Below are 24230 nucleotides of genomic sequence, written 5' to 3'. Positions count from 1 at the left end.
AAGGAGGTCAAGCCAGTCAATCCTAAAGGAAATCAATCCTGAACATTCATTGGAGGGACTGATGCTGAAGCTGAAGCTCCAATACTTTGTCTACCTGATGTGAAGAGCCGACTCATTGGAAAAGACCCTGATGCTCGGAGGGACTGGGGGCAGGAGGAGAAGGGGACAACAGAGGATGAGATGGTTGGATGGCATCATGAACTCAATGGACATGAATTTGAGGAGATAGTGAAGGACAGAGGAGCCTGGTCTGCTGCATTCCATGGAGTCACAAAGACTTAGAGACTGAACAACAACAACAATATTTTGAAACACATAACTATCTTTTTTTCCTCATGTAGTCTCAATTACTCTACAATCTTCTTACCCTAACTAAAGTCTTATTATGATTTGACCACACATTTAAACACACAATCCCACTGGCTAAATACCCAAAGTTTTAGTTTTACCTTATTTGAACAATCCACATGGAATCCAACTCAAGACACAGAACCGCTGTCTCAGTTTGTTATCGTTCTCATGCTTCGGGCCTTCCTCACCACTCATATTTCTTCTCCTAGAAGTACAACTTTTATTCACTCTTCTAGTGAGGATTACCAGTAGCAAAGAAATGGCAACCCACTCCAGTATCCTTGCCTGGAGAATCCCATAGACAGAGGAGCCTGGCAGGCTACAGTCCATGGGGTCGAAGAGTCGGACACGACTTAGTGCACTGTCTCTCTCACTAGTAGCAAACTGCCTCAATCTTCATCTGAAAGCTTTGTTTTGCTTTCACGAGATGTTGGTATAAAATTTTAGATGAACAGATCTTTTTCCCTCAACAGCTTGACAAACTCCAGTATCATTCTCTGGCTCCTATAGGGCCCATATCACCCATCCGTCCATCGGCCATTCCTGGGCTGGGAAATCTGTCTTTTCCCTTCAGAGTTTCTCTTTGTCTTCCATTTTCCAGAATAATGCAAAACACTCTTGGATGTGGGTGAATCTCCATTTTTCCTCTTAGTCTTCTGAGTGCAGCTGGGATTCTGTCTTCTCAGTTCTGGCCCGTTCTCCACCAACATCTCTTCAAATCCCACCCCCACGCCTTCCACTCTCCTGTCCCCATGGGTGTCGGTGACTGTGTCCAGTGCTGGAGGGAGATGACTCAAGCTCACCCAATCTTTTTAGACCAAATCCAGCATTTTGGAAATGGCAATGGCTATTCATCTCATTTCCCAAACTTCTCAGGGTCCCCATCTTCTTGTTTCATTTCTTCCCATCATATTTCATAGTTTCTTGTCCTCCTTGGTGGATGTTATTCTTGCATTCATCTCCAGGGCATTACAGACACACTCATCTGTGTGTGTAAAGTGGCGATCTCACCATCCCAGGAGCTGCAGTGCCTACTAGTAGACAGCTGCCCATTCTGGGGATGCTGGCTTGCAGGGGCATCTATGCTGCACTGGGCTTGTGTGTTCCCTGCCCATCCTCCCAAGTGCTTAGGGCTTGGAGTGCTCAGGGGTGCTCCTCAGGGGAGTCTGGGGTGCTGTGGGTCTCTGCCTAGGACCATTTTCCAGGGTCTTTCAGGCGCAGGTTGAGGTGTACCCTGCCCTAGCTCCCAGCGAGCTGTATGAGTTTGGTCCCTACTGTTCCCTGGGGCCTGAACTGCCCGCCATCAGTGGTGCCTTTGGAGCCTGCAGCCCACTGGGCATGGCGTCAGCATCACTCACTGCTCTGCAGACAGCTCCAACTTGTGTGAGCCAGGCGGAGTCCCCTTGGCTTTCCTGTTTTGTGGGCTGTGTCTGCAGACTGACTGAGGATGGAAGGGGAAGGTGGTCCATGTCACGATGGGCCTGACCTCTCTGGGAAGCTGAGTTCACCATGGAGTCACGTCTGCTCACTTCCCCATGCCTGGCTGCAGTTCCCAAGTCAGGGCAGACCCCAGCTCACTCACTCCCTGTTAGCAGAGAAATGGAATCTTCCCTAAGTTTCAAAGCCAACATGATCAAATTGGTACTCCTACCCTTGCATCACCTACTGCAAAGGTCTTCTGAAAGGGGACCCTACAGTTATGCTTGACACAGGAATCCTGACTGCTTTTACAAATCTTCTAATACTTGAGAACACATCCTTTTGACTTCATGGTCACCTCCCTGACTTTACTATTGCTAAATTTCACTCTCTTTCTCCTTAGGTAATTAAGAAAACCTAAGCATTCTAACCTCTACCAGCTCTAAACCCTACAATTTCTGTTACTTAAACTCTCCAACAGGGACTTCCCTAGTGGTCCAGTGGTTAAGGATCTCCCTGGCAATGCAGGGGACACGCTGCATCCAGGTTCAATTCCTGGTCCTGGAAGATACCACCTGCCATGGGGCAACTGAGCTTGTGCGCCTCAGCTACTGGATCCCACAGTCCAGGGCCCATGAGCCACAGCTACAGACGCCTGCACACCTACAGCCCGTGAGCTGCAACAAGAGCAGCCACCCCAACAAGAAGCCCACACACGGGGACTAGAGAGGAGTCCCCGCTCATCGCAACCAGAGAAAGTGCATGTGCAGCAATGCAGATCCAGCGCAGCCAAAAGCAAAGCGCTCTAATCATCTAAAGCGCCCCCTGTGTGCTTTTCCTGTCCCATCACACAATCATCTCTTCCTAAACCCTGGACTACATCAAAGCTTGGGCTTATGAGACCTAATTTACTAAGTCCTTGTATCTCTTTAAGACACTCCCTCCTCCCCCATGGTGAGTCCATCAGAAATTCACCAGAAGGAATAGAAGGCATCTCTACCTGGCTATGTAAACAGCCGCCAAGTGCATATAAGCAAGACTGTCAGAGTGGCCAAAAAATTCATTCAGGGGGAAAAAAAAATTTCATTCGGTCTTAACTAAAGGACACATTTTTCATTTTCACTGAGAACCACAGTGAACAATGAATTCAATAACCGAATTAATTTTTTGGCCATCACAATAGTTTCACTGCCAATAAAAATGCCAAAAACTAAGAAGATCTCCCCATGGAGGAGCCCTGAATATGCCTTTAAGGTTATGCTTAAGTTGAATCCTGGGAAAACTCACATGAAATAGATTTTTAAGTTTCAATCACTGGAGTCGGCTCATTGAAAGAAAACTCTATGAACATATAACCAAGTACCTCTCTTTTACAAAATGTGTTTTCCTTAAAGGGGTAAAGTGGAGCTGAGACCAGCAACTTCTTACGTCAGTGCCAGGAATGGATTCCTAAGACTGCGATGCTGAGCACCGCTGCACAATATAACGGGAATCACAGCCTGGGTCAGGGGAGCGCTCGGCTCATCCTTACCTTGGTGGCTCGCCAGCCGGTCGGGCGGCGCTGGGAAGCCAGGTCCTGCCAGCTCCCCAGGACGCTGAGGAGGTGTCTGCTCCACCTTATCCTGCAGAGATGGGTATGGAAAGGCTCTGGTCAGAAGCAGCACTCCACACCTGCCACACCCACCACCCTCACTTCACACTTGTCACACTCACCACCCCCAGCACTGCTTTTCTTCCCCCAGTTCTTCCTTCCTTCCAATTTTTACTTTTTTTCACTTTAAATGACAGTTGTTTAAAACACACTGTAAAAGGAAAATTAACCACGAGAATGGACAGCCTGCTTGGCAAGGGAGTTGGAAGAAAAGTTACTCTTGTTTTCTGGCTTAAATTGCTTTCCCTGAATAGCAATTCAAAAAGAATTATTGTCAACGGCAGGATTTAAGCCATGAGTGCAGAGAATTAGCATTCCGTGGAGCACAGGATTTTCTGTAACAATTACCGGTGATCACGCCCTGGGCGGTCTGTCCCCTGGGATGCAAACACCCAACGACCGTTTTATAACCAGACCCTCCACAAAGCATCAGCAGCTCAGAGGCATTAAAACAATTTTTTTTCTAATATTATAGATTTATTCAGACTAAAACTTTTTCTTACATCAGTTTTAATAAGTTATATTTTTATAGGAGTTTGCCTATTTTCATCTAAAATTTCAAATTTATTGTCAAAACACCCTCTGATTTTATGATCTGAAGAGACATCACTATTATTTTGCTGTTATTAGTTGTTGGTAGGATTTTTCTTGATTCATTTCATTGATTAGTGAGATAAACATTTTATTGATATTTTCAGAGGATAACTTTATAGCATTTTTGATCCTCTCTACTGTCTGGTTTGTATTCAGTATTTTCTCTCTCTCTTTTTTTTTTTTTAAATTTTTATCAGAGTCTAGTTGATTTACTGTGTTAGTTTTGGGTGCACAGCAAAGTGATGCAGTTATACAGATCTTCATTCTTTTTCAGATTCTTTTCCCTTATAGGTTATTACAGAATACTGAGTAGAGTTCCTTGAGCCACACAGTAGGTGCTGGTTGGTCATTTATTTTATACATAATGGTGTAAATATTCAGTGGCACTTTTCAGACCTCAGGTAAAGATAAAAATTTTCAGTAAAAGTTAAAACAGTAACTTAAAACCAAGCCCACAACTCCAGAAAAACCTCTTCGTGGGATTATAATCAATCCAATGAAAGACTCAATAAGATGTGGAAAATGGGCCTGTAAACTCTTTACATGCCGAGAGGAAAATATTAGCAGTGATTAACCTGGGGTGAAGAGATAGCAAATTTCTCTGGCAGATTAAAGAAACTTTGGGAATTATTATAATGCACGTTTTATCTCTGTAATTAGGTTTTAGAACTGTGTCAGAAAGTATAAGATTTTCATGGAAAAACCTATTAATAAAAATTAACATGAACACACAAGCAGGTGCCATCAGCAACCTCCCCTTCCTAGTACTGCAAAACTCTGCAGGTGCGAGATGCCCCCAGTCCACGAGCGCCAGCATCCTGCGGCGCTTCCTCTGCCAGCTGGCCACAGAAGGCACAGCCACCCAGCACCACCCCATGACTAGAGGAAGCCCTGAGACTGGAGCCCAGGCAGCCGGGCTTCAGAGCACACATGCCTTCCCTCCCATGCTGCCCAAGAAACTCCAAAAAAGCACATCATTCTGACAGATGCTTCAGGGCCTGAATGCCCCCTAGTCAGTGGCTTCTGCACCCAGAGCCTCTGTCTGCCTGAGTGAGAGGGGACGGTTGTGACTCCACTCTCTGTCCACAGGGTGGGTCTGGTCCACACTCTGCTGGGGGCCACCGTGGGGAGCACTGCTCAGAGAGCCCAGGAGGGAAGGAGATGCTTGCTCCCCAGGAAGGCAGAGTGGCCTTCACACCTCCCTCCAGAAAACCTGGGAAGAGCAGACAAAGACCTCTGAAGGAGGGAGACTTTCACTTGCTTCCCTCTCTCTGTTCTCTCCCTTCGAAAGGAATGGCCAGCTCTCTTTCGGTTTTTAAAACCACAGATGTAACGCTTACCTGTTAGGAAAATCTAGATGCTAAGGGACTTCCCAGGTAGTGCCAGCGTAAAGAATTCACCTGCCAGTGCAGGCGATGCAAGAGACACCGGTTCAGTCCCTGAGTTGGGAAGCTCCCCTTGAGGAGGAAATGGCAACCCACTCCAGGATTCTTGCCTGGAGAATCCCATAGACAGAGGAGCCTGGTGGGCAACAGTCCATGGGGTCGCATTCAGACATGACTGAGTGACTGAGTACACACAGATGCTAAAGAAAAGGATAAAGATAAAAATTAAAATGAACCTCTTTCACCCATGGATGTTATCCAATCAGTTTTTGATCTGTTCTTTCAGAGGAAAACAAAAATCCACACACAGGGTATGCGCAGATGCAATGTCTGAATTATTTAGGGACAGCATCTATGCTATATTTGAATCACATGGGGGTTACAAATGATCCTGATAAGAACGGAATCACCATCATGACACCCACTGCTGTATTTTAACGCATCTTTTCAAAAATTTCCATGGCAACAAACATTCCCCAACAGCCCTTTCAAAATTCTAGCATACCACATTAAGTAGCCGTGTAACATGATTTCTTTCATTAATACCCTACTGGCAAATGTACAATTTGTTAAGAAACTTAAGTTTTTGATTAGGAAAGAAGGGAGAAATTGGTTTCGAGGACATGGTGTCTGGGAGCCAAAGGGATGCTGGTAAGACCCCCCTGAGGTGCTGAGAATAGAGCTAGATTGCCAAGCCTAGAGAGCCGAGCGGTCCCTGCCCGCCCCCGGATTCAGCAGTCTCCCCATCTAAGGTCACCCACCCACTTCTACAGCTCCACAGTCCAGTGTTCTCCGTTCAATCAGCCTTTACCATCGGAGAGAAATATCTTTCCTTTTTCCCCCAATTTTAAAACTACCCATATAAGTATTTGAAAATACAAAGTAGAAATAAAAATTCGCCTAAATTCTATGGACATGAATACGAACAAACTCCGGGAGACAGTGAAGGACAGGGGAGCCTGGCGTACTGTTGTCCTTGGGGTCGAACAGAGTCAGACATGACTGAGTACCTGAAGAACAGCGACCCAAGACAGTGGAGTAAGGCAGCATTCTTCTGAGTTTTGCACCTTCACCACGCACAGCTGGACACTGTGCATATCATAGGGTATAAACATTTTTCTGTTCTGAAAAAATGTAAATTTTCCCCCAATTTACATCACAAAATGTTCTTTATTTAAAAAAAATGGTAAGTATCATTTTTCCAGATTCTAAACTACTCTTGGAAACACTTTCAGTCATTTGCAAATTTCGGGTAATATAAATACAATCAAACAAACACCTTTGTGCATAGAACTTGTCCACATTTCTGATCGTTCTCTTAGAATCCCCAGAGTAGAAGGAGCAGGTCAAAAGTTATGTGCTTTTTGTTTTGAGTCTGGATACACTGTCCAGCTCTCATTTCCAGGTTACCCTCCACTGGAAACAGAACAGCTGCCTTCCCAGTTCCCAGGTACCGGCAGGTGGAAGGTAACAATTTTGGAACTTTTTCTTGCCAATCCCAGAGGCAGGCAGTGGTTTTCACAAGAAGGTCTTAAATAATGGAGTTGAATATCAGCCCTTTGTCTTTCTCCTTCTGGATTATCCTGTGACAGGCCAGCTGGAGCAGTGCAGGTTTTCCCAGTCCAGCCCTCCATGAAGGAGCCTCACACCATCACCCAGCTGAGGGTTTAGGGCCAGTGTCCAGACTTGCTGGGTTAGGTGGCAAATCTAGAAGATGGGCTACACGACCCCTGCAGGACGCCTGGGCGGTCCCGGCTCACCAGAAACATCATCAGTCTGCTTCTTAATGCTCCCAGGATAAGCTCTTTAAAATAATAAGAAACAAAGCTTGATCCCTTTTGTAGCGAGTAATTTTCCCACCTTGTTTGAAATTTACTCATATTTTTGATTCTCAGAGTTTAACTCAATGCAGCCAAGTTTCCTGAACTTTTGTTTTAGGTTTATTATTCTCACCTTGAGAACTGCTTTCACTCATTATAAAGAAAAATAAATAACATCCTTTATGTGTTGTCCTGGTTTCTTCTCCAACCAGAAGCATTCCCTTTCATTTCTCTGCCATTTATATGGCAGGGCACAAAAAGATGAGGCCATAAACTGACCAGTCCATACAGGCCCATTTATCACTCAATCTTCACTCTCATCACACATTACAACCTACGCAGACAAGGGTTCGGCATCCTCTCAGAGACACAGAGCTGCCTCTTCCTGGGTGAGCACCCAGGTTTCCACGCTCACAGCTGCCTGGCATGTTCATTATCAGCATCTTTCCCCTTTTGCTGCTTTGATGTGAACTCCTCAGCTGTTTTCTTCTAAGTAAGTAGTATCAACAATAAAAAAACTAAAAACAGAACTACCATATGACCTAGCAATCCCACTCCCGGGCACAGACCCAGAGAAAACCGTAATTCCAAAAGACACATGCACCCCAATACTCACTGCAGCACTATTTACAACAGCCAAGACACAGAAGCAACCTAGATGGCCATCGGCAGATGACTGGATAAAGAAGACATGATGCAGGTATACAATGTAATATTACTCAGCCATAAAAAGCAATGGAATTTTGCCCTTTGCAGAGATGTAGATGGATCTAGAGGCTGTCATACACAGTGAAGTAAGTCAGAAAGAGAAAATCAAATATTGCATATTAACATACATATGTGGACATCTAGAAAAATGGTACAGATGAAGCTATTTGCAAAGCTGAAATAGAGACACAGACATAGACAATAAAAATATGACCATCAAGAGAGGAAAGGTCGGGTGGTGGGATGGACGGGGAGGCGGGGATTGACAAACACGCTCTTCATATATGAAACAGATAACTGGTGAGAAGAGACGGCATAGTGCAGGGAACTCTACTCAGTGCTTGTGGCGAGCTAGGTGGGAAGGAAACCCAGAAAAAGAGCGGCGGTATGTCTTCATGTAGCTGACTCATTTTGTTGTACAGCAGGAACACAACACTGTAAAGCAACTCTGCCCCAATAAAAATTTTCTAAAACAATAAATAAATAAAAATGAAGTTAAAAAAAGTATCACAGGAAAGAACAAACCTGACCTCATATTAGACCTATTTCTTTTACTTTTGTATTCTATTGCTCTTACTTCCAGTTAAGAACGTTGCTTATAATCTGAAATACACAGGATAGCCCATTCTCAAGGCTCAGACTTAAGGGAATAACACTCTTCCATTAATATAGAGACAAAAAATTGCAGGAGAATAACATTTGTCTTGTTGGAGGTTTACAGGAACATCGTGACCTGACCTACGTGGACAGCTGCAAGAACCAAGTAGTCTGACACCAAAAACTCTGCAACAGCCAACCACCCCTCTCCCTCATCTGGCCTTTAAAAATGCTTTGCTGAAACCCTTCAGGGAGTTCAGGGTTTTGAGAGGCGTGAGCCACTCATCTTGCATGAGTTCAGTTCAGTTCAGTCGCTCAGTCGTGTCCGACTCTTTGCGACTCCATGAATTGCAGCATGCCAGGCCTCCCTTGCATAGTCCTGCAATAAACCTTTCGCTGCTCCCCAAATTCTGATGTTTCAATATTGTTAGGCCTCCCTGTGCATCTAGCAGACAAACTTGCATTTGGTAGCAAAAGTTTACTTAAACTATTAAAACTTCTTGTCCAGAATATTTCCTTATATTTAAGTAATGGTTACCCATTACTAATATGAAGGTTGCGGGTGGGCCATCTGATTAAAATCAGACCACATAAGCATAGAGCATAAACCAGGAAGTTGAGCCCCACCCCCCCACTCCATGCATCCTGGGGGCTGGCATGACGCGCTGAGTACATAAGCACTGGGGGTTTCTGGTGGACACGCCAGTCTGAGACCCAGTCCAGCCAGGCGCTGACACACTGCCCTCCTGAAAACACCCCTTTCCACTGACGAGCACACCAGACCCCACCGAGACCTTGCTCCTAAGACAAGTCACCTTCCAACCTAAGTTAAAGGCAAACTTGTTTAAATAGTGTGATCAGATTTAGCTAGTAAAAAATACAGGATGTTCAGTGAAACCTGAAATGTCAGACAAACAACTAGTAGTTTTTTTGGTGTAAGTATGTCACAAATGTTACATTGGGCTTATTAAAAAAAAAAAAAGTTTGCGGTTTATCTGAATTTAACTGGGCATGCTATACTTTATCTGGCAACTTTATACCTAAAGTAACATTGGAAATCTGGCAGGCTTGCATGACAAATTACAGCAGTAAGAACAGAATCTTGCCTTGTTTGTTCATATATAAAACTGCCATATCCAGAGAGCAGAAGTCAACATAGAGAAGCTTCAGGCAAGCATTCCATTATCTTGCAAAGCCAAGAAAAATGTAATAGTATGGAAAACGATGGTGTTTATAACCTAAAGGCAGAGCATGAAGGCAGCCAGGAGAAGCGCGTCACGGCTGTAAAGAACAGAAACTCCCCACATGGCTGGAAGGCCAGGTATACGGAAGAGACACAGACACATACTGATGGAGGCTAGGGTGAGCGCAAAGGCTTCTCGCTGGCTGGCCTGGTCTCTTCCAGGGCTGGTTGAGCCATCCCAGGTTGGTCAGGGATGGCTCCCTTATGAGTCAGGAGGGCAAGACAGCTGGGCCATGGCCGGAGGCCAGCAGGATAGAGCCTCCTCATCTGCAGAAGGCCCGGGGGACGCAGAGGAAGGCACGGATCCTTCCCTGTAGGACACAGCCTCCTCATCTGCAGAAGGCCTGGGGGACGCAGAGGAAGGTGCGGACCCTTCTCTGCAGGACACAGCCTCCTCATCTGCAGAAGGCCTGGGGGGCACAGAGGAAGGCACGGATCCTTCTCTGCAGGACACAGCCTCCTCATCTGCAGAAGGCCTGGGGGATGCAGAGGAAGGTGCAGAGGGATTGGGGGCAGGTGAAGAAGGGGACGACAGAGGATGAGATGGCTGGATGGCATCACCAACTCGATGTGCATGAGTTTGGGTGAACTCCGAGAGTTGGTGATGGACAAGCAGGCCTGGCATGCTGCAATTCATGGGGTTGCACAGTCAGACACAACTGAGCGACTGAACTGAACTGAACTGAATATTCCAAATATCTAAAGAACTTATGCAGCTCAGTAGCAAAAAGAAAACAAAAAACAAAAAAACACCCCATTAAAAAAACGAGGAGAGGAGAATGGCGGCTAAAAGTTTCTACAGTAACAGCCTCCAAACCTGTCACTGTGTCTCATCAGGTGTGTGTGACTTCCTGCTTTCTGGAATGGACACTAAGGCTGTGAATATGTGAAAAAGATTTCACAATTTTATGTCCAACACATCCAGGAGTTCAAGAGAAAGAAACTCTTGCTAATGGAGGTCATTAGCAGCTGCTGAAGGAGGAACTGACCCGTGTCAAAAAGAGATCTGCCCTGAGCCTTTGAAGTAGGAGCACTGACTCCAAGACCCTACACTACCAGAGAACTAACCCTAGGGAGTATCAACTAGTGAGAACTCACACAAAGGAAACCACTGGAATACAAGACCCGGCATCACCCAACCACCAGTAGCACCCTGTGCAGGATGCCTCCTCTAAACGACAAACAAAACAAAAATATAAAACCAATCATCAGCAGAGAGGATTACCACCTCACTCAGCCTTGCCCATCAGCAGGGGTTGGGAGGGAGGAACTCAGCACAAATTTCACCCTATATGAAATACACAAACCACTGGACCAACCTTAGGAGGGCAGAAACCAAAAGGAAGAAAGAATTCAACCTTGAAGCCTGGGAAAAGGAGACTGCAAAGACAATAAGTTAAAAAAAAATAATAATGAGAAGGCAGAGAAATACTACACAAATGAAGGAACAAACTAGAAACACAGAAGTCCAAATAAATGAAGAGGAAATATGCAAACTACCTGAAAAAGAATTCAGAATAATGATAGCAAAGATGATCAAAAACCTTGAAAACAAACTGGAGAAAATGCAAGAATCACTTAACAAAAAACTAACAGAATTAAAGAATAAACATACAGAGACAAAAACACAATTACTGAAATTAAAAATACTCTAGAAGGAAACAATAACAGAATATCTGAAACAGCAGAACGAATCAGTGAGCTGGAAGATAAAATGGTGGAAATAACTTCTGAAGAGCAGAATAAAGTAAAAGAGTGAAAAGAACTGAGGACAGTCTCAGAGACCTCAGGGACAATATCAAACACTCCAACATTTGCATGATAGGAGTCCCAGAAGAAGAGAAAAAGAAAGAGTATGAGAAAATCTTTGAAGAGATTATAGCTGAAAATTTCCCCAACATGGAAAGGAAAATAGTCAATCAAGTCCAGAGGTGCAGAGAGTCCCATACAGGAAAAACCCAAGGAGAAACACACCAAGACACATACTAATCAAACTAACAAAGATTAAACACAAAGAAAGAATATTAAAAGCAGCAAGAGAAAAGCAACAAGTAACATACAAGGGAAACCCCATATGTTTAAAAGCTGATCTTTCAGCAGAAACTCTGCAGGCCAGAAGGGAATGGCAGGATATACTTGAAGTACTGAAAGGGAAAAATCTACAACCAGGATTCTGTACCTGGCAAGGATCTTATTCAAACTTGATGGAGAAATAAAAAGCTTTTCAGACAAGCAAAAGTTAAGAGAATTCAGTACCACCAAACTAGCTTTACAACAAATGTAAAAGGGACTTATATGGTCAAGAAATACAATAGAAGAAAAAGATCTATAAAATCAACCCCAAACAATTAAGAAAATGGCAATAGGAACATATATATCAATAATTACTTTAAAAGTAAATGGATTAAATGCTCCAACCAAAACACACAGACTGGCTGAATGGAAACAAAAACAAGACCCATATATATGCTGTCTACAAGAAACACTTCAGACCATAAGACACATATAGACTGAAAGTGAGAGGATGGAAAAATATATTCCATGCAAATGGGAAGTAAAAGAAAGCTGGAGTAGCAATCCTCATATCAGACAAAATAGATCTTAAAGAATATTACAAGAAATAAGGAAGCACACTACATAATGATCCAAGGGATCAATCCAAGAGGAAGACATAACAATTGTAAAAATCTACGCACCCAACATGGGGGCACCTCAATACATAAGACAAACACTAACAGACATAAAAGGAGAAATAGAGAGTAACATAATAATAGTAGGAGACTTTTAACACCCTCTCACACCAATGGACAGGTCATCAAAACAGAAAATTAATAAAGAAACATAAGTCTTAAATGATACATAAGATGAGATGGCGCTCATTGATATCTTCAGGACATGCCATCCAAATACAGAAGAATAACCCTTCTTTTCAATTGCACATGGAACATTCTCCAGGATAGACCACATCTTGGGTCACAAATCATCCTCAGTAAATTTAATAAAACTGAAATTGTATCAAGCATCTTCTCTGACCACAATGCTATGAGACTAGATATCAATTATAAGAAAAACACTGTAAAAAACACAAACACAAGGAGATTAAACAACATGTTTCTAAATAACCAACAGGATACTGGAGAAATCAAAATGGAAATCAAAAAGTGTCTAGAAACAAATGACAATGAAAACACAACTCAACACCTATGGGATGCAGCAAAAGCAGTTATAAGAGGGAAATTTATAGCAAAATAATCCTACCTCAAAAAACAAGAAAAATATCAAATAGACAACCTAATTTTACACTTAAAACAAATGGAAAAAGAAGAACACCCCAAAATTAGTAGAAGGAAAGAAATCATAAAGATCCAAGCAGAAATACATGAAAAAGAAATGAAAGAAACAATAGTGAAGATTAATAAAAACTAAAAGCTGGTTCTTTAAGAAGATAAACAAAACTGAACAAACCTTAAGCACACTTGTCAAGGAAAAAAGAGAGAAGAATCAAATCAGCAAAGAAAAGGAAAATGAGAGGTTACAACAGACAATGCAGAAATACAAAGGATTATAAGAGACTATTATGAACAACTATATGGTAATAAAATGGATAACCTGGAAGAAATGGAGAGATTCTTAGAAAAGTTCAATCTTCCAAGACTGAACAAGGAAGAAACAGAAATTACGAACAACCCAAATACAAGCACTGAAACTGAAGCTGTGATCAAAAGTCTCCCAAAAAACAAAAGCCGAGAACCAGATGGCTTCACAGGAGAATTCTATCAAACATTTAGAGAGGAGTTAATGCCTGTCCTTCTAAAACTCTTTCAAAAAATTTCAGAGGAAGGAACACTTCCAAACTCAGTCTATGAGGCCACCATCACCCTGACACCAAAACCAGACAAAGACAACACAAAAAAAGAAAACTGCAGGCGAATACAACTGATTAATGTAATGCAAAAATCCTCAACAGAATTCAGCAACACGTCAAAAGCTCATACACCATGACCAAGTTGGGTTTATTCCAGGGATGCAAGGATTCCTCACTATATTAAGATCAATCAATGTGATACACCATATTAACAAACTGAAAGATAAAAACCATATGATCATCTCAATAGATGAAGAAAAAGGCCTTTGACAAAATTTAGCATTCATTTATGATTAAAACTCTTCCAAATATGGGCATAGAAAGAACCTACCTCAACATAGTAAAGGCCATATATGATAAGCCTACAGCAAACATTATTCTCAATGGTGAGAAACTGAAAGCATTCCCCCTAAGGTCAGGAACAAGACAAGGGTGTCCACCTTCCCCACTATTATTCAACATAGTTTGGAAGTCCAAGCTACAGCAATCAGAGAAGAAAAAGAAATAAATGATCAGAAAAGAAGTAAAGCTCTCACTGTTTGCAGATGACATGATACCGTACATAGAAAACCCTAAAGATAGTATCAGAAAATTTCTAGAGCTAATCAGTGAATTTAGCAAAGTTGCAGGATACAAAATCAATACACAGAAATCACTTGCATTTCTATATACTAACAATGAAAAATCCTAAAGAGAAATTATGGAATCAATCCCATTCACTATTGCAACAAAAAGAATTAAATATCTAGGAATAAACTTACCTAAGGAGACAAAAGAACTGTACACGAAAAATTATAAGACACTAATGAGAGAAATCAAAGATGACTTAAACCAATGGAGAGATATTCCATGTTCCTGGGTAGGAAGAATCAATATTGTGAAAATGACTATACTACCAAACACAGTCTACAGATTCAACACGATCCCTATCAAATTACCAAAGGCATTTTTCACAGAATTAGAACAAAAAAATTTCACAATTCATATGGAAACACAAAAGACCCCATATAGCCAAAGCAGTCTTCAGAAAGAAGAATGGAGCTGGAGGAATCAACCTTCCTGACTTCAGGTTATACTATAAAGCTACAGTCATCAAGACAGTATGGTACTGGCATAAAGACTGAAATATAGACCAATGGAATCAGATAGGAAGCCCAGAAATAAACCCATGCACCTATGGGTATTTTATTTTTGAAAAAGGAGGCAAGAATATACAATGGGGCAAAGACAGCCTCTTCAATAAATGGTGCTGCGAAAACTGGACAGTTACATGCAAAAGAATGAAATGAGAACACTTCCTAACAGCGTATACAAAGATAAACTCAATATGGATTAAAGACCTAAATATAAGACCAGAAGCTATAAAACTCTTAAAGGAAAACAGAAACACTCAATGACATAAATCAAAGCAAGATCCTCACTGACCCATCTCCTAGAGTAACAGAAATAAAAACGAAAATAAACAAGTGGGACCTGATTAAACTTAGAAGCTTTTGCACAGCAAAGGAACCTCTAAGCAAGGTGAAAAAAGACAACCCTCAGAATGGGAGAAAATAATAGCAAATGAAACAACTGACAAAGGATTAACTTCCAAAATACACAAGCAGCTCATACAACTCAATGCCAGAAAAACAAACAACCCAATCAAAAAATGGGAAAAAGACATAAACAGACATTTCTCCAAAGAAGACATACAGATGGCTAACAAACACATGAAAAGATGCTCAACATCACTCATTATTAGAGAAATGCAAATCAAAACTACAATGAGATATCACCTCACACCGGTCAGAATGGCCCTCATCAAAGTGTCTACAAACGATAACTGCTGGAGAGTGTGTGGAGAAAGGAGAACACTCTTGCACTGTTGGTGGGAATGTAAATTGACACAGCCACTCTGGAAGACAGTATGGAGATTCCTTAAAAAACTAGGAATAAAACCACCATATGACCCAGCAATCCCACTCCTAGGCATATACCCTGAGGAAACCAAAATTAAAAGAGACACATGTATCCCATTGTTCACTGCAGCACTATTTACAATGGCTAGAACATGGAAGCAACCTAGATGTCCATCGACAGATGAATGGATACAAGAAGCTGTGGTAGATGTACCCAATGGAATATTACTCAGCCATAAAAAGGAACACCTTTGAGTCAGTTCTAATGAAGTGGATGAATCTAGAACCTATTATACAGAGTGAAGTAAGTCAGAAAGAGAAAGATAAATATCATATTCTAACACATATATATGGAATCTGGAAAAATGGTACTGAAGAATTTATTTTCAGGGCAGCAATGGAGAAACAGACATAGAGAATAGACATATGGACATGGGGAGAGGGGAGGAGAGGGTGAGATGTTTGGAAAGAGTAACATGGAAACTTATATTACCATATGTAAAATAGATAGCCAATGGGAATTTGCTGTATGGCTCAGGAAACTCAAACAGTGGCTCTGTCAACCTAGAGGGGTGGGAGGGGGCGGGAGATGGGAGGGAGGTTCAAAAGGAAGAGGATATATGTATACTCTATGGCTGATTCATGTTGAGGTTTGACAGAAAACAAAATGCTGTAAAGCAATTATCCTTCAATAAAAATTAAATTTTTTAAGAAATGAGAAGAAAATCTGAATAGATATTTTCCCAAAGTAGATATACATATGGCCAACACACACATGTAAAGACACTCAACACCACGAATTATCAGGGAAATGCAAATCAAAACAATGAGATATCACCTCATACCTGTCAGAGTGACTTTTATCAAAAAGACAGGAAATAACAAGAGTTAGAGAGGATGAGGAGAGAAGAAACCCTTTGGCATTGTGCACTAAAATATAAAACGGTGCACGCAGCCACTATGGAAACCAGGTTAGAGGCTCCCCAGAATATGAAAAACAGACTTAAATGCAGTAATCACTAAGCCTCAAGAATAATAATAATAGTGGGAATATTTATTAAGGTTTTGAACGGCTTAACATTTAAAACATGTGCTCCAACAGAAAAAAAGAAAAATCCAGCAATTCTGTTTCCAAGCATCAGAAGAAAGCAAAACACTAATTTGAAATGATACATGCATGCCGTGTTCACCGCAGCATTACTTACAATAGCCAAGCCATGGAAACAACCTACATGTCCACTGAAGGAGGAATGGATAAAGAAGATGAGTCATACAAATGTAATGGAGTATTATCCACATCTAAAAAAGGATAAAATCCTGCCACTTGTGACAAGGGTGAACCTCAAGAGCATTATGCTCAGTAACAGATCAGACAGAGAAAGATAAACACTATATGACCTTTCAGTCTCTCATGTAGGTGGAATCAAATAAAAGTAAAACCGTAAGATACAGAGAACAGATTGGTGGCTGCTACAAACAGTGGATGAGGGCCAGGAGAAATAGATGGAGGAGGTCAACAAAAGTGTTAAAAAAAGCAATTCAGCAATGGAAGGGTTCTAGCACGATTTGTGCATTCCTAGAAATCATCAATTTCTAGATGATTCTATGCATTCTCATCTCTGTCCTTTCTTTAATAGGTACTGTCTAACCCCCATTCTTACAGATGAGTACGTAAGGGACGGGACCCCAGCAACACAGCTAATTACCTTGTGGGCCACATACAGTCTGATAGAAGAAAGATAGAAGAACGAGCTACATACACAAGCTGTCACTCTGCTAAGCAACCATTCCAAGTCCTAAAACATGAGAGAATTTGATTAAAGAGCAGCACTCCACATTCTGCAGCTTGCCAGCTCTACACAATTAGCCACTGCCCTCCATGGACATAGGAGCCTGGCAGGCTACAGGCCAAAGGGTTTCAAAGAGTCAGATGTGACCAAGCACACACAAGCACACTAACGGAAATACACTCATAATCAATGACCTAGGGTCAGTTTGTGCCCCAAATGGCACTCTGACTGTTTATTCCACGCAAGAGCACAGAGAACAAGAGATGTACATCAAACTGACCCTAAAACCAAATCACACATTTGGATATATCTAGGTCCAACAACTTGTGATAACAGTGTCCACAAAAAGCTGGTCAACAGCCTATCTAAGAAAGACAAAAAAATTTAATTCGAGCCAATCTGAGGATTAGAACCTGGGAGACAGTCCTTCAGAAACCTCCAAAGACTGTTCCATCTGTTAGAAGTCAAAGCAAGGTTGTGCAAGTTTGTGCGACAAAGCTTTATACATCAAATGAAGTGCTACTGACAGTTTACACAGCCAGATCGCCACGTCATGCGTCATCATGGCCCCTCACAAGATTATGAAAGATTATCTCCTAGGGAGTAGTGACCCTTGATGAGATCAAGAGGGAGTTACCTCCTAAGGAGGTCTGGTTCATGGAGATGCATAACCCACACTAAAGGTGGGGGAGGAGGTCCAAAGTAGAACTTAAAGCTTCCTTGTCTCGACATAAAATATAAACTTTATTTCATCAAGAAAAGGGAAAGTAGGGACTTCCTTCGTGTTCCAGTGGTTAAGACTCTGCCTTCCAATGCAGGAAGCACGGATTTGATCCCTAGTCCAGGAACTAAGATCTGTCAGCTGAAAAAAGCCAAAACAGAAGCAACATTGTAACAAACTCAATAAAGACTGTGAACACAGGTACTGACTCTGACAGGCAAATTCCTAGACCATCTCAGATCAAGAGAGGTACAAAAAACCTCTCCAAAATAGGAAGACTTCTTCCTCATATCACTTATTCCACCCCAATCCAGGACAGCGCCCATCTCCTCTCCGGCACCCCAATAAAAAATCAACTCTTGCACTATTTGAAGGCTCCTAGAGTTGGACTGTGAAGAAAGCTGAGCACAGAAGAATTGATGCTTTTGAACTGTGGTGTTGGAGAAGACTCTTGGGAGTCCCTTGGACTGCAAGGAGATCCAACCAGTCAATTCTGAAGGAAATCAGTCCTGGGTGTTCACTGGAAGGACTGATGCTGAAGCTGAAACTCCAATACTTTGGCCACTTCATGCGAAGAGTTGACTCATTGGAAAAGACCCTGATGCTGGGAGGGATTGGGGGCAGGAGGAGAAGGGGACGACAGAGGATGAGATGGCTGGATGGCATCACCGACTCGATGGACATGAGTCTGAGTGAATTCCAGGAGTTGGTGATGAACACCGAGGTCTGGCATGCTGTGATTCATGGGGTCGCAAAGAGTCGGACACGACTGAGCAACTGAACTGAACTATATCCAAGCTCTTAATTACACATAGAAGTTAACACGTAAATAACACCAGGAGAGGTAACATAGGAACTAAAACTCAGGGCTGGGTGACTAACAGCAAAGACCAGATTTTGCTTCAGAGAAGGGGCAGCCGTCCCTCGGAAATGGACATGAAGGTCAGCGGTTGGCAAATACCAACAGCCTCCCAACTGTACACTCTTACAAGGGTTCTGTGTCTCGGGATCTGGGAAAGGTGAGAAGTTCCTGCCAAAACAATCACTGTGGCTCAGGAAGGCGGCCAAAGACCTCAAGTCGGTGAAACGGTAACTAACCAGAAACGTGATGTCACAGACAGCCCGCTGAGTGAAGGACAGCACAGGCCTCCCCGTCACTCACTTCACATCTGTCCTTGCCTTTCAATGAGGCGGGAGGTTTTCCAAGTTACTAACTTATTGACTGTAAGTGCAAGAGGGGGGCTCCTGTCATAAACTCTGCCATGGGTATCCTGGCTGTCCTCTAGGGCCCACAGAGCTCCCCCGATGAAGGTGATGAGCTGGAGGCCACCTGGCTCTCCTGAAAGAGGACCCCCGGCTGGGTTGCTGGTTCTCAGCCATACCAGGCTGTTTGCCTGGGTCAGGCGCCCGGGCACCCAGTCTTCATCCTTCCCCTCCCAGGAGGGACCAGCGAGTCAGAGTCAGGCAGCACTCTCCTGATGACCCGGTCACTCAGCCCTTGCAATGGCAGAGCAGGGGTTCACTCTAGATAGAGCACAGCTGCAGACGTGACCTGGCCCCAGACGGCCCCACCCCCAGCTTCCTGCCGCCGATCCCAACCGGCACAGGGAGGCATGAAGCCCCATCACGTCCCATTTAAAAGACTGCTGCAGGAGGGGATGCTGGGACCGTGACAAGCATGTGAACAGCAGAGGCAGCACGGGAGGGCCTGCATGCCACCACCCACTCACTTTGTTCCCTGGGATCCTCCCCCGCTGGAGAAAAGGGAAATGAGTCAGGACTAAACATCCGTGAGGACTAACCCCACAGACATCTGTCAGAAGGGTCAGCAAGCAGCACCTGGGGCCGCTTTAGGCTCGAGAGCCACTGGTCTGAGAAGCAAGTGGACACGGCCCCTCTAATTCACCCAGCCACGTGACAAACAGCAGAGTTTCAAACGGAAGCGACCCGTGTTCTGAGTCTGCCAGCGCTGAGCTTCAGGGAGCATCAGGTACCAAGCCAGGTGTCAGCCACGGGCCGAATCCCTTCAGGAGGAAGAGGCAGTCAGGTTGCTCACCCACACAAGGACCTCAGATGGCAAGGGCTGGGTAATGCAGCTGGGTGACGAGAGCCCGGCTCTAAAGTCTGGGAGATTGGGTGAAGATCTGGGTGCACAAGCCCGGGGATGGCTCCTTACTCCCTAAGCCCCAGCTTCCAGGTCTAACGTGGGAACCCAGTTCTGAGGTCCCCCTGGTGGGGTGCACAAGGCATAAGATCAGGAGGGCCCAGGCCCTCAAGAAAAGCTCTGCACATTCTCCCGGGCACTGACTCCGCCCCACGTCTACACGCAAAGCCTGGCTCAAGCACCTGCCCCTCACCACTGAGTGCTGCCGGGATCAGCCAGGCAGGACCCCCCGCCCAGCAGAGCACCAGTCCCCCACTTCCCACCCCTGATCAGCTGGGTGAGCACAGACCTCTTCCTTGAGCTTTCTCAACAACAATCTCAGAACCTGGAAAAGGTTCTCACCACCCTGGAGGACCAGGAAAAGGCCCCAGGGCTGAACATGATACAATCCCCAAGGTGGTTCTTCCTTATCTCCATGTCCCTCTGGAGGGCAGAGGGCAGGAGGCCGCGGTGAATGGCAGCCCCTGGCTGAGGGTCTGGCGGCAGAAGGAGGGAACCTGGGTCCTCACAGCGTCCAGCCTGCATTTCCACGCTGCACCTGGGTGAGGTGTGATAGCTCCCCAGAGGGCAGGTGGGGGTGGGGGCAAAACAAAGCTTCTGGAAGCATGCAGAAGGGTCCAGCTGACAGGTCAGGTGACATTCTCCTGAAGCATAGCTTCCATGGAGCTTCATGCCAAGAAAGGGGCCAGGACAGAAGTGAAGGAGCAGTATAGGTCCCCGGCACAGCACACCCGCTTCTCGGTCCAAAGGCACCTCGCCTCTGCGGGACAGGACCTGGCCCGCCCTGCAGCAGGCAGGGTCACAGGGTCCCAACCTCAGCACCGGCCAGGAGCAGCACAGTGAAAAGTCTCACTGCGGTACGAGCCAAATGCTTGTAAATTGCTGCTCTGACCAACTCTCTGATCCTGAGCAAATAACTGTAGGGGCCGTGCCTTGTTCCTCATCGACCGTGGGACATCTCTGGACCACGTGGTGTCTCTACTCCTTTTCAGCACCAAAGCTGATTCCGTGTATTACATACAAATGTGCCAAGCCCGATCTATTCCTAGAACCACGGTTAAAATAAATTATGGAGACTTCTGTGCTTCCAGCCGAGATGGACAACCAGGATCACAATCACCCTCTCTCCTGAAATAACCAAAAAATGGAACCAGAAGCAGGCTGCCTGTTTCTTATGCTGGACAACAGACAGCACAGGACAGCAGCTCCAAAGGAGGGGAAACATGTGGGGAGCCCGCCCAGGACTCCTGCAGGTGGGCTCCACTTTCCAGTCACGTGCAAGAAAGGGATCGCAGACCACGCCTCGGGGTCCCTCTAAGGAGAATGAATTCAGAGCTCGGGGAGGCGGGCAGAGAGGAGGGGACAGCACGGAGGAGGGTCCTGGAGATGTGCAGAGGGGGTCCGAGAGCACGTATGGCCAGGAAAGACCCAACAGAAAGAAACAGACAATGAACATTAGTGTACATGTGTCTGAATCGTGGTTTCCTCAAGGTATAGGCCCAGTAGCAGGATTGCTGGGTCATACGGTAATTTTATTCCTAATTTATAAAGGAACTTCCAAACTGTTTTCCATTGTGGCCGTATCAATTTACATTCCCATCAACAGTGCAACAGGGTTCTCCTTTCTCCACACCCTCTCCAGCATTTGTTTGTAGATTTTTTTGATGACGGTCACCTCATTCTGACCTGTGTGAGTTGGTACGTCATTGCAATTTTGATTTGCATTTCTCTAATAACCACCTAGAGGAGTGTGATGCAAGGCGGGGAAGGAGGGGATATACATATAATTATGGCTAATTTGTGTTGCTGTACGGCAGAAACCAACACAACATTGTAAAGCAACTGTTGTTTTTCACTCAGTCCTGTCTGACTCTTTGCAACCCCACGGAATGCAGCAGGCCAGGCTCTTCTGTCATCCACTATCTCTAGGAGTTTGCTCAAACTCACATACATTGAGTCAATGATGCCATCCCACCATCTCGTCTTCTGTCGCCCCCTTCTCCTCCTGCCTTCAATCTTTCCCAGCATCAGGGTTTTTTCCAGTGAGTTGGCTCTTCGCATCAGGTGGCTGCAGCATCAGTCCTTCCGATGAATATTCAGGACTGATTTCCTTTAGGATTGACTGGTTTGATCTCCTTGTTCAAGAGAATAAAGCAATTATCCTCCATTAAAAAAAAGAAAGAAGCGGGCAGAACAAGTCCCAGAGCTCACACAGGGCAGGGAAAAGTCTGCATTCGTGCCAGTCAGGTGGGAAATCTTATACACGAGACACTAAATCACTTCTTCGGAAGAGTCTTGCCTTAACAGTAAGGGCAAATTAAGCCTGGGCCTAAAGTGATTCTAGGGCCAGCTGCTGCTGCTGCTGCTGCTGCTGCTGCTAAGTCGCTTCAGTCGTGTCCGACTCTGTGTGACCCCATAGACGGCAGCCCACCAGGCTCCCCCATCCCTGGGATTCTCCAGGCAAGAACACTGGAGTGGGTTGCCATTTCCTTCTCCAATGCAGGAAAGTGAAAAGTGAAAGTGAAGTTGTTCAGTCGTGTCTGACTCTTAGCGACCCCATGGACTGCAGCCTACCAGGCTCCTCCATCCATGGGATTTTCCAGGCAAGAGTACTGGAGTGGGTTGCCACTGCCTTCTCCGCTAGGGCTAGCTGCTGCTGCTGCTGCTGCTGCTAAGTCACTTCAGTCGTGTCCAACTCTGTGCGACCCCATAGACTGCAACCCACCAGACTCCCCCATCCCTGGGATTTTCCAGGCAAGAACACTGGAGTGGGTTGCCATTTCCTTCTTCAATGCATAGAAGTGAAAAGTGAAAGTGAAGTTGCTCAGTCGTGTCCGACTCTTAGCCACCCCATGGACTGCAGCCCACCAGGCTCCTCCGTCCATGGGATTTTCAAGGCAAGAGTACTGGAGTGGGGTGCCATTGCAGTAAAAGCAAGGTTCAAAAGGATCAAACTGTTTCCAAGAAGCCTAACTGTTCTTGCAACAAATCCCCCAAATATTTAAAGGAATGCTGCTGCTGCTAGTCACTTCAGTCATGTCCAACTCTGTGACCCCCAAGGACTGTAGCCCGCCAGGCTCCTCTGTCCATGGGATTCTCCAGGTAAGAACACTGGAGTGGGTTGCCATGCCCTCGTCCAGGAGATCTTCCCGACACAGGGACTGAAACCGTGTCTGTTATGTCTAGAGCCACCTGGGAAGCCCCATTTAAAGGAATACCCCTGGAAAGAAAAAAAAGTCAGCACTCAAGCATGTAAAATTCACGATGCCTGGCATCCAATCAAAAGGGGCCAGGCATGAAAAGAAAATCAGATCTACCATGATAAGAGGAATCAACCAAGAGAAACAGACCTAGAAGTGTCAGAGACGACAGCATGAGAAGATGGGTGTATTAAAACAGCTGGGGTGAAACACATGTGTTTAAGAAGGGAAAGGAAAGTGTGACCTGGTAAGGAAAAAAATGAAAGACACACAAAGACCAAATCTGACCTCTGGAGATGAGAAATCCACTGACGGGGTCAACAGCAGACAAGACGCTGGACCCCTTCCCCACAATGTCCAGCCTTCGAGCACACACCGGGAAGCTCCCTCTCACAGAGGGCTGGAGCGACCTGGGGTAGTGGAGGCCCCATGAAGACAAAGCAACAGAAACACTCAAAAATAAAGCACAGAGGAGACACGAGGAAGGCTGTGATCACACCCCTCCCTCAGATGTTGCCCAAGGTGGGGAGAGGGGGAAGGACGCGGCTTTGGGACAGGGAGAGTGGAGGGTGGACCAACACCCTGCTCCAGCTGTCGGATCTGAGCTGTTGCGTCCCCAGACATCCCCGAGCTGCGGTGCCATCTGGACAGTGAAGCTCATTTCAGAGGGTGTGCTGGGAAGACCCTGTGAGATGAGGCACAGAACAAATGCCAACTCCTTTCTCAACCCCCAGGGAGGTGGCGACCTACTGTATCCCAGCCTCACGTATGGGTGTGGGATGCATGGAGGGACCCACCGCTCTCTCAGAGCTGCACATGCC

At 44.8% G+C, this 24230-nt stretch overlaps 1 protein-coding gene across 10 annotated transcripts in view; it reads right to left on the bottom strand.

The window, feature by feature from the left end:
- GRB10 (growth factor receptor bound protein 10) overlaps nt 1-24230 on the bottom strand; it is a 221338-nt gene that overhangs the window by 105823 nt on the left and 91285 nt on the right. For 8 of the 10 annotated variants that reach the window (XM_024990511.2, XM_059885419.1, XM_024990510.2 and 5 more), the window contains one exon: nt 3302-3392. The exons of the other annotated variants lie outside the window; for them this stretch is intronic. In XM_024990511.2, the coding sequence (XP_024846279.1) occupies nt 3302-3392 (91 nt within the window). Of the gene's footprint in view, nt 1-3301; nt 3393-24230 lie in introns of those variants that run through there. 10 annotated transcript variants of the gene reach the window in all.

The sequence above is a fragment of the Bos taurus genome, chromosome 4, assembly GCF_002263795.3.
Source record: "Bos taurus isolate L1 Dominette 01449 registration number 42190680 breed Hereford chromosome 4, ARS-UCD2.0, whole genome shotgun sequence".
NCBI lineage: Eukaryota > Metazoa > Chordata > Mammalia > Artiodactyla > Bovidae > Bos > Bos taurus.
The sequence above is the reverse complement of the archived record's forward strand: the minus strand, read 5'-3'. Positions and strand labels throughout refer to the sequence as shown.